The sequence below is a fragment of the Acomys russatus genome, chromosome 19 (genome assembly GCF_903995435.1).
Source record: "Acomys russatus chromosome 19, mAcoRus1.1, whole genome shotgun sequence".
Taxonomy (NCBI): Eukaryota; Metazoa; Chordata; class Mammalia; order Rodentia; family Muridae; genus Acomys; species Acomys russatus.
Genome location: NC_067155.1, coordinates 13605899 through 13617167, shown reverse-complemented (window position 1 = coordinate 13617167; position 11269 = coordinate 13605899). Strand labels below are relative to the sequence as shown.

Genomic DNA, 11269 nt, shown 5'->3' with positions numbered 1-11269 from the left:
TGAATAAACACACCCCAAACCACTGTGGTAGCTTGCTACTGTTACCGACCGTCTCTAAATCGGGTCGAAAAGGCACCTGTCTGATCTCTTAATTTATCCTGGTTAAGCCCCATACTTTTCACTATTTCTAATAAAACTTCCTCCCTCGCCAAGCTCTTTATCCAAAAGACCGCTCCCATTGAAAATTCCTATTACTTTTGGAGAATGTCTCGCTAGGAAGCCCAAGGCTGGCCACCAACTCAGCCTCCTGCCTCAGCCTCTCCAGGCCTGGGATCCTAGGCATGTGCCATCGGGCTTTCCCCTTACAGTTTATGTCCACAAGGCTCAGTACCTACAAGAGCCCCACGCCCGTTAGGGAGTCAACCTGTCCCCTCTCCGGAACTCATCACGATCCGTCCAGGGCCCCATGCTCGTTTTCAAATACCACAGGAGAAAAGACACCACTTTTGCTCGGAGAACTCTACCTCCAGCTTTGAGCACCCCATCTCACCCGTTAATTAGCTAAACTGTACCCCCTCCACCTCCGTGTGCCCCCGCCGAAGCCCAGCCCGGCCTCACATGGTGAAGATTTCGCTCGCAGATCACTCCCGCTCTAGCGCGTTGCTTCGGACGTAGAGTGATAGAAGGGCGGGACTTCCTTCTCTGCGGTTCACTTCCGTCAGCGCCTGCGCAACTCTGCACCGGCGGGCGTGGGCGTGGTCTGTTGCTATAGCGACCGCTCAGGCTGCGCTGGCGCTATAGAAAAATGCCTACGGGGAGGATTCAAAGCCATTGAGGATCACAATAGGGGGTCTCTGCCCACGAATACTGAGAGGAGCACAAACGGGCCTGACTCGAATTATTTCCCCATACAACAGTTTAAGTAGAAGGAGGTAAAAACAACGCCGTTTCCAAATGCCCGCCCGACACTTCTATTGGGGGCGTGGTTTCAGACACGCCAATCGGCCGCTTGATTAAGGATGGGTGCCGCCCCTTTTTCCTTGAGCGACGGCTCTTTGATCTACATCCGTGAGGGGCGTGGCCCCGCGCCCTGGGGCGGGGGGGGGGTGTCACACGGATGCAGCTCATTGGCCGTTCCTCTTCCGTGGGGGTGGGCCTTTTGGGTTGCGCGGCGCTTAGGTGAGCCAATCGCAATCGTCTGGTGGGGGACGACGCAGCTACTCCGGTTCTTTATTGGGTTTTGTAACCTCTAAGAGGCGGATCTTGGCCTAAACTCAAAGCAGGGTTTCGGGGCCAAGCTGCCATGAGTCCCGGGAGCCGCAGGTGGCCCCGGCAGCGTCTCAGGGATCGAGACCTCATGAAGCCACCGTCATTTTCCAAGCGCCGCCTGCTGCCGCGAGTGCAGCTCCTGCCCCTCCTGCTGCTGCTGCTGGCCTTGGGTTTGGCATTCTACAGCGTCTGGAATGGCTGGCACCCTGGAGTCGAGGAGCGGTCACGGAGCCAGGCTCTGCGGGTGAGGCCTGGCTTGGGGCCCAGCACTTTCACTTCCCTCTTTCCCTTCTTATAGTCTCAGGTTAACGTGGCTGTATCGTATGGCCCTTGTCCCATGTGCCTTTTCTTTATCCATCATTTGAGCGTATGCCCCTTCCCAACAGAATAAGGCTTGTTTTCTAATAACTCGTCTCCGAAGATGATGGCTCCGCATAACAACATTGGTAGATCTTAAGTTCTACGCCCCAGGGCATCTATTTCAAAGAGTTCCGTTTCCGATTTCCCTGTCACGACTGCGGTAGGCTGAACCAGATTTGCTTTGAAGACTTTCTCCCAATCTAGGATATATCCTCGAAGGCTTTGGTGCTGGAGACTAAAAAGAGCCACAGGGCTCCTAGTGGACAACGGCGTCCAGGATAGGGTGGGAATGATTTGCTTTTTGCTTTTTCATTTTTCTCCCCCCTGCCCCCGTCCCATCTCCCAACCGAGGCCCCGCTGATTGGAAGCCTTCCAGAAGCCAAGCTGAGGCTGGTGGTAGGGCAGCTGGATCCGCAGCGCCTCTGGGGAACTTTCCTGCGTCCCCTGTTGATTGTGCGGCCCCCGGGTAGTCCTGGCAATCTCCAAGTGAGAAAGGTAAAGAGTCTTATTTCTTAGGAACTAATTCCTTAGCGTCTCGGTTTCCTCGTCTTCACAATGGGGACCTTCACTGACGTTCTTGATTTCACAGGGGGTCCTAGGACAGGCTTGGCACATAGTGAGAGCTTGCTAAGAGGAAAGTCACAGCTCGGACCAACAGGAGAGCAATCAGAATCCACCAATGTGAGGTTGGGGGTGGGGCTCAAATAGTAGAAGGCTGGCCTGGCATCCACCAGCGTGGTGTGTGGCTGTGTAAGCAGCAGGTTAGGAGGTCCCTGGCTTCAGTCCTCAGCACCATGGAGAGAGACAGGGAGAGGGTGGGTAGAAGTGAGTTGCCTAAATGTGATTTTGGATAGACTCAACATGAGGACAGAGAAAAAGAGGGAGGGAGGGCACACACACACACACACACACAGAGAGAGAGAGAGAGAGAGAGAGAGAGAGAGAGAGAGAGAGAAGGAGAGAGAGAGAGAGAGAGAGAGAGAGAGAGAGAGAGAGAGAGAGAGAGAGAAGAATTATTCATAGTTGGATGTGGCGCCCTGGTCTATAATCTTATCATCCAGGAAGGAGAAGCATGATCTGGAATTGTAGGCCAGCCTAGGCTACACAGCAGGCTGGAGGCTAGCCTGGGCTACATAGTGCGAATCTGTCTCAACACGAACGTAAGCCGTGACAAGTTCTGTTGCTATCAAGAGGTGTGGTTGCCTCACATCTGGCGCCCAGATGTTTCTCAGCAGAAGTGCATGTTAAGGAAACAACCTAACCCAAAGTGGGACTTTCTGGTCACCCAGGCTGCTCTGTGTGGCCCCAGTCACAAGGCCCTTCTCCCCTACCTCCTCTCCAGTCCCCGTCCACCCTCCGACCTCTCTCTTGCCACTAGTTCCTGGAGGCCACATTGCGGGCCCTATCAGCAGGCTGGCATGTGGAGCTGGACCCATTCACGGCCTCCACTCCCTTGGGGCCACTGGACTTCGGGAACGTGGTGGCCACACTTGACCCAGGAGCTGCCCATCACCTCACCCTCGCCTGCCATTATGATTCTAAGTTCTTCCCTCCTGGGTCGCCCCCCTTTGTGGGGGCCACAGATTCGGCCGTGCCCTGCGCCCTGCTTCTGGAGCTGGTCCAGGCCCTTGATGGGATGCTGAGCAGAATCAAGCAGCAGGTGAGGTGGGGCAGGGGGAGGGCTGCCTGTCCCTAGCCCACAACCTCACTTGCTTCTGCCATTCTTTCCTTTTGGGGCTAGGGTTTCCCTAGTGTGTAGCCCAAGCTGGCCTTGAACTCCGCCATTCTTCTGCACCGTCTTTCCGAGCAGTGAGATGGCAGGTGCACGCCACCACACCCACCATAATTCTCGCTTTCTCCAACCCCCACTATCATCCTTGCTTTCCAACCTATGTTCTACGCACAGAGACAGAGACAGAGACACCACCTCCCACAACCACGTCTCATGTAGGCAGCACTAACATCAAACTCAAGAATGAACTTGAAGCTAGGCTGTGGTGGCGCACGCCTTTCATCCCAGCACTCGGGAGGCAGAGGCAGGCGGATCGCTGTGAGTTCGAGGCCAGCCTGGTCTACAAAGTGAGTCCAGGACAGCCAAGGCTACACAGAGAAACCCTGTCTCGAAAAACCAAACCAAACCAACAACAACAGCAAAAAACAAACAAACAAGAATAAACTGGAACATGTGATCCTCTTGCTTCCGTCTCCCGAGTGCTGGCGTCGCAGTCATATATGCACCATCATGTCTTGTCGATGCTGCCCTGAGATGGATCCCAGGGCTTCCTGCATGCTAGCCCCCATTGCATCCTAACAGTAGGCTAGAGGCCTGAGGGTAGCCCATGAGATGCCTAGCTGTCTTCTCCTCACTTCCCTCTAGCCACACCCCTTCCCATGTCCCTCTCACCCACAGTCTTCATTTCCACCTCATTGACGCTTTCTGTTTGCCCTGCACTGGTCATGTTTCTTTCTTTCTTTCTTTCTTTCTTTCTTTCTTTCTTTTTTTGGTTTTTCAAGACAGGGTTTCTCTGTTTAGCCCTGGCTGTCCTGGACTCACTTTGTAGACCAGGCTGGCCTCGAACTCACAAAGATCTGCCTGCCTCAGTCGGCCTCCCGACTGCTGGAATTAAAGACGTGCGCCACCACACCCGTCTCTGATCATGTTTCTTACGGAATGCTTTTCCTCCTTCCTGGCTGGCCCCCCAACTGTTTTTTTTTCCCCCAAATAAACATTTCAGACCACCCTCAAGTCTCTTCCTGTCACAGCCCATTCCTTATGGTGCTGGTGACATGTTGCCTCTAATCACGGTCCTTTCCACGGTTGTATGGACCTGGCTTCTCCTTCCGGTTATCCTGTTATCGCCTTCTGTGTCTGTGCATGCGCTATGACCGCCTGGCTCAACTCATTCCTCAGTGCAAATATCCCTGTCTATCTAATAGAACCAGGGGCCTCTGTAGGCTAGATCACCCTGCAGCCTCCTGTGCCTCAGAAACTATAGACCTTGGAAGCACTTGTCCTGTGTTTCACTGTTTGCGCAATTATTTCTCGTGGGTCTGTCTGTCTGTCTGTCTGTCTGTCTGTCTGTCTTACCCACTAAACTGACCTCAATTCAGTTGTGATCCTGTGACTAGAACTATTATTAGTCCCATTCATCGATGGAGAAATTTAGCAGACCTGGTGGCACAGGCCTGTAATCCCACAGTTCCTCAGATACGGTGGCCAGGTGGGGAGGGTGTAGGGGGTGTGCTGAGGAGCATAAGTTCAAGGCTAGCCTGGGCTACAGACTGAGCTGAAGGGTAACATGGGCAGCTTGGTGAAACTTTGTCTCAGAAAGTAATCCAAGGGCTGGGGATGCTACTTGGTTTGCCCAACCCGGGATATACAAATAGGCAGGGGCATATGGGTGGGCTGATGCCAAGGGTTGGCACTGATCTGGTGGCTTGCTCCCACAGGCCACACCTGTGACCCTGCAGCTGCTCTTCTTGGATGGGGAGGAGGCCCTGAAGGAGTGGGGACCACGGGACTCTCTCTATGGCTCCCGGCACCTAGCGCAGATCATGGAGTCTCTACCGCACAGCCCTGGCCCCACCAGGATCCAGGCTATTGTAAGACCCGTGCCTCTGGGCTCTGGAGGAGGAGGAGGCAGGGAGGGAGAAGGAGGGCAGGGTCAATAGCACTGGACTCCTTCCCTCAGGAGCTCTTTGTCCTTCTGGACCTCCTGGGAGCACCCAGTCCAATCTTCTTCAGTCACTTCCCCCGCACAGCCCGCTGGTTCCAACGGCTGAGGAGCATCGGTAAGGAGGGCAGGCCAAGGCTGGGGTAGGCCGGGCACCTGACCTCTCTGTGGTCATCTAGCCTTCCCTCCCCATCCCTGGGCAGGAGCAAACTAATCTTATGAAGGTCGAGTGTAGTCATTCTGAGAGTATAATCCTTTTTTGTTTCCTCCCCTCCTCCCAAGACAGCGTTTCTCGGTGTAGCTCTGGCTGGAACTCGCTCTGTAGACCAGGCTGGCCTTGAACTCACAGAGATCCACCGGCCTCTGCCTTCCAAGTGCTGGGACTAAAGGTGTGCATCACTACAGCTGGCCAACAGTAGAATTCTTATGTGACATCCTGGGTGTGCTTGGGCAAGACACTTCATCTCTTAAAGCCTCTATTTCTTTCTTTTTTTAAAATTTATTTTATATGCATTGTTTTGCATGCATGTAAATCTGTATGAGGGTGTCAGATCTTGGAGTTACAAGTTATGAGCTGCCAAGTGGGTGCTGGGAATTGAACCCAGGTGCTCTGAAAGAATAGTCAGTGCTTTTAACCTTTGAGCCAATCTCCCCAGCCCAGAGCCTCTATTGTTTCTTTTTTTTCTTCTTCTTCTCCTCCTCCTCCTTCTGTTTTTTGAGCAGGGTTTCTCTGAGTAGCCTTGGCTGTCCTAGACTCACTTTGTAGACCAGGCGGCCCTTGAACTCACAGCGATCCACCTGCCTCTGCCTCCCAAGGGCTGGGATTAAAGGCGTGTGCCACCGTGCCTGGCTTGTTTTTTTGTTTTTTTGAGACAGGGTTTACCACGCTCGGCCGAGCCTCTATTTCTTAAATGTGAAGTAAGCATGGTGCTGATGCTGACAGGGGCTATGAACTGGCCGTCCTGGTGCTGATGCTGACAGGGGCTGTGAACTGGCCGTCCTGGTGCTGATGCTGACAGGGGCTGTGAAATGGCCGTCCTGGTGCTGATGCTGACAGGGGCTGTGAACTGGCCATCCTGGTGCTGATGCTGACAGGGGCATAGCTGTGAACTGGCCTTCCTGGTGCTGATGCTGACAGGGGCATAGCTGCAGTCTCAACACTCAGGAAACAGAGGCAAGGGGATTGCAAGTTCAAGGCTATTCTGGGCTACATAGTTAGTTCCAGGCTAGGACAAGCTGCCTGGTGGTGTTCACCTATATCTCAGCACTTCAGAGTCCCAGGCAAGAGGATTATGAATTCTAGGTAAATCTCAAAATGCCATATTTTTCCGGACTATAAGATGCACCTAACCCTCCAGTTTTTAGAGCAGTAAAACAAAAACAGTAACAACAGCAACAGGACCATAAGGCGCACCCTAATATCCACCCACTTATGGGGGGAGAGTACGTCTTATGGTCCGAAAAACACAGTAAGTAATAGCTGCTATTGGTGGTGCATGCTGGGAGGTAGTTGTGCCGCAGGAGGATTACGGTCATCCTCAGCCACATACAGAGTGTGAGGCTAGCCCGCAGCTACCTGAGATCTTGTCTCTAAAATCACCTAAATAAATACATTGGAAAAAAAATAGGGGTAGGGCTGGAGCGATGGCTCAGAGGTTAAGAGCACTGACTGCTCTTCCAAAGGTCCTGAGTTCAAGTCCCAGCAACCACATGGTGGCTCACAACCATCTCTTCTGGCCTGCAGGCAGAATGCTGTACACATAATTAAAAAAAAAAAAAAAAAAATAGGGGCAATGGGGTGAAAAACAGGGTTCAGCGAGTAAAGATGTTGCCTCAAAAACCTGGTAGCTGCATTCGATGTCCAGAACCCAGGTAAAATTGGGAGGAGAAAACTGACTCTACAAAGTTGTCCTCTGACCTCCTCCAACCACACAGAGACAAATAGGAAAAAGAAATACAGGCATGTACATCCTGGACAGAGAAGGGTTAAACGAGACTAGGAATCAGAAACTTGCAATAAAAAGAAACCCATGGTGCTGGAGAGATAGCTCAGGGGTTCAGAGCACTGGCTGCCCTTTGAGAGGACCTGGGATTCAGCCCCAAGACCCATGTGGTAGCTCACCCTCTTTAGCCCCGACACGTGGTGCTCACATACATGAGCTACTATCAGAGTAGCAGGGCTGACTGCTGGCTAACTTTGCTCTCTAATCCCCACCCAACCCCCCACCAGAGAAGCGCCTTCACCGCCTGAACCTACTGCAGTCTCACCCCCAGGAAGTGATGTATTTCCAACCCGGGGAGCCACCTGGCCCTGTAGAAGACGACCACATCCCCTTCCTCCGCAGAGGTACTCAATGGGGCCAGGGGTACAAGGAAGCCTCCTTCCCAGAACTAGGGACTGCTGGCGAGTGGCTCAGTCCCCTTATTTCTTCACCCAGAAAGCAGAGGCATCTAATATGCAAATGAGCCAAGGTTTGGTTGGGAGCTGAGGCCAGTGCCCAGCAAGCAGAGAGTGCTGCCTCTTGCATGCTAGGCAAGCAAGCACTACTCCATTTCTTCACTGCTTCTTTCAGTGCAGGTGGGTAAGAAAAGGGGTGTCAGAGATACACTAATAGACCCCAGTCCACCTGCCTCTGTGGACACACAGGGAAGCATTCAAAGAGCAGGATCCCAGCAGAATACAGGAGTTAGAAGCACAAGGCTCAATAGGCACGGTGGCGCACAGGGGAGGCAGAGGCAGGTGGAGCGCTGACTTCCAGGCCAGCCTGGTCTACACAGAGATACCCTGTCTCAAAACCAAACCAAACCAAAATGAAAAAAAAAAAGCCCAGGTTCGCCGGGCATGATGGCGCACGCCTTTAATCCTAGCACTTGGGAGGCAGAGGCAGGTGGAGCTCTGTGAGTTTGAGGCCAGCCTAGTCTACAGAGTGAGTCCAGGACAGCCAGGGCTACACAGAGAAACCCTGTCTCGCACACTGCCCCCCTCCCCAATAAGAGCACAGGTTCAAGTCTAGTGACTTTGGTGCAAAGTTTGACTGTATTGTTTACTAGGGTTAGAACGCAGGCAAGTCAGTGTGCCTGTTTCTGTGCTTCAATTCTCATAGCCATAAAATGAGTGTAAAAATAGTAGGAGTGCACAGGACCATAGTCTTAGCAGAATTACCTGAGCCCATACATTTGAGATCAACAGCTTATAGTTCAGTGGTAGAGCCCCTGCCTAGAATCCCCCAGTGAGGGGCTGGTGTGTGGCTCAGTGGTAGAGCCCCTGCCTAGAATCCCCCAGGGAGGGGCTGGGGGCGTGGCTCAGTGGTAGAGCCCCTGCCTAGAATCCCCCAGTGAGGGGCTGGGGTGTGGCTCAGTGGTAGAGCCCCTGCCTAGAATCCCCCAGTGAGGGGCTGGGGTGTGGCTCAGTGGTAGAGCCCCTGCCTAGAATCCCCCAGTGAGGGGCTGGGGGCGTGGCTCAGTGGTAGAGCCCCTGCCTAGAATCCCCCAGTGAGGGGCTGGGGGCGTGGCTCAGTGGTAGAGCCCCTGCCTAGGATCCCCCAATGAGGGGCTGGTGTGTGGCTCAGTGGTAGAGCCCCTGCCTAGAATCCCCCAGTGAGGGGCTGGTGTGTGGCTCAGTGGTAGAGCCCCTGCCTAGAATCCCCCAGTGAGGGGCTGGGGTGTGGCTCAGTGGTAGAGCCCCTGCCTAGAACCCCCCAGTGAGGGGCTGGGGGCATGGCTCAGTGGTAGAGCCCCTGCCTAGAATCCCCCAGTGAGGGGCTGGGGGCGTGGCTCAGTGGTAGAGCCCCTGCCTAGGATCCCCCAATGAGGGGCTGGGGGCATGGCTCAGTGGTAGAGCCCCTGCCTAGAATCCCCCAGTGAGGGGCTGGTGCGTGGCTCAGTGGTAGAGCCCCTGCCTAGATTATCTTAGTACCAACCAACACCCTCCCACACCCTTACCACACCTGCTGCACCCATCCCTTGGCCAACAACAAAAAGCCACCCCAAAACCTACAAGGAAAATGAGAGCAGCCTGGTCTGACTTAGTAATAGTGAGACCATGTTTCTGAACAAATTGCTAAACATGATTGATTAAATAAGGGTAATGATGGCAGATGCTTACCTTAGATGAGCCTGGGGCTGGAGATGTGGGTCCTCTGGTAAAGGTTTTGCTTCTTGTGCATGTAGTCCTGGGCTACATGCATGGCAGTGAGTAGACAGGCTTTGGTGGCATTGGGGAAGTGGAGGCAAGGAAAGGTCAGGTCATTCGCAGCTCTATTGCCTCACACAGATCTAGTGAGAAGCAAGGACCTCTTTCTTTGCCTCTACAAGTCATTCAGTAGTGAGATCCTTGGATTTGTTATGTAAGCAATCATTTTTATTTACTTTGGTTTTTTGAGACAGGGTCTCCCTATGTAGCTCGGGCTGTCCTGGAACTCACTATGTAGACCAGGCTAGCCTTGAATTTACAGAGATGGGAGCTGGAGAGAGATGGCTCAGTGGTTAAGGGCACTGCCTGCTCTTCCAGAGGTCCTGAGTTCAATTCCCAGCAACCACATGGTGGCTCACAACCATCTATACTGGGATTTGGTGCCCTTTTCTGGTGGGCAGGTGTACATGCAGATAGAGCACTCATACATAATAAATCTTAAAAAAATTGAAAAAGAAAAGAATTTACAGAGACACACCTCCCTCTAAGCATTGGGCTTAAAATTTTTTTTTTGGTGGTGGTGGTTTCTCAAGACAAGGTTTCTCTGTGTAGCCTTGGCTATCCTGGAACTTACTATGTAGACCAGGCTTGTCTCAAACTCATAGAGATCCTCCTGCCTCTGCCTCCGAGTGCTGGATTAAAAGGTATGCGCTATCACTACCTGGAAATTACATTTTTTTGTTTTGTTTTGGAGACAAGGGTTTCTCTGTGTAGCCTTGGCTGTCCTGGACTCGCTTTGTAGAGCAGGCTGGCCTCGAACTCACAGCGATCCACCTGCCTCTGCCTCCCGAGTGCTGGGCTTAAAGGCGTGCGCCACCACACCTGGCGGCAATTACAATTTTTTTTAAATTACATTTATTTGTTGTGCGCCACCACACCTGGCGGCAATTACAATTTTTTTAAAATTACATTTATTTGTTGTGTGAGCCTGTCCATGCATGGGTGTGCCAGTGCAGGTCAGAGGACAGCTTGTGGGGACCTGTTGTCTTCTTCCTTCCACAATGTGCCAGGGATTGAGCTCAGGTGAGCAGGCTTGGTGGCAGGTACCTGCCTGCTGCCTAGTTACTTCTCTTAACCCAGTATGGATCTTCACATTTGCAGATCATCCCTCAGGACTTGGGGATGGACCTCAGAGGTACAGCACTTGCTTAGCATGTTCAGGTTCTGGAGTTGAGAGGTCATAGGCTATCTTCTGTGTCTGGAAGTGGATGGGGCGTGTTGCTCTGTAGCAGCTGTGGGTTGCAACAGGTGGACGAATCCTCTCCCCTCCAGGTGTCCCGGTGCTCCACCTCATCGCCACGCCCTTCCCTGCTGTGTGGCACACTCCTGCTGACACTGAGACCAACCTCCACCCACCCACCGTGCACAACCTGAGCCGTATCCTTGCCGTGTTCCTGGCCGAGTACCTGGGACTCTAGCCTGCAGACCGATGCCTTGAAGGGACCTTCCACCCTGCTGGGGACTTGCCACAGGCACCTTGAGCCGGTATGGGGTGGCCAGGCTCACCCCAGAAGTTCACTACAAGGTCGGGCTGTGGTGGCGCACACCTTTAATCTCAGCACTCGGGAGGCAGAGGCAGAGGCAGGCGGATCGTTGTGAGTTCGAGGCCAGCCTGGTCTACAAAGTGAGTCCAGGACAGCCAAGGCTACACAGAGAAACCCTGTCTTGGAAAAAAAAAAAAGTTCACTACAACCATCGCAAGTCACCCTGCTCCAAGGCTATGCAAGGAACACTGATGGCACAACAAAGTCAAAGGAAACGTTTGGCCTCCATCCTGAAGTAAATGACTAGTCCGGGAGTTTCCAGGGACCAAATGATGTGTCACAGGCTGGCA

General features: G+C 53.0%; 1 protein-coding gene across 1 annotated transcript; it reads left to right on the top strand.

Moving 5' to 3' along the window:
• Window positions 1-1166: 1166 nt before the first annotated feature.
• On the top strand, window positions 1167-11021 carry Qpctl (glutaminyl-peptide cyclotransferase like). Its single transcript, XM_051162505.1, has 7 exons — window positions 1167-1453; window positions 1921-2064; window positions 2948-3229; window positions 5020-5172; window positions 5262-5361; window positions 7474-7590; window positions 10708-11021. Exons 1-7 carry the CDS (start codon window positions 1244-1246, stop codon window positions 10851-10853), a joined length of 1152 nt encoding a protein of 383 aa, XP_051018462.1. The 5' UTR covers window positions 1167-1243; the 3' UTR covers window positions 10854-11021.
• The last annotated feature ends 248 nt before the right edge of the window (window positions 11022-11269 follow it).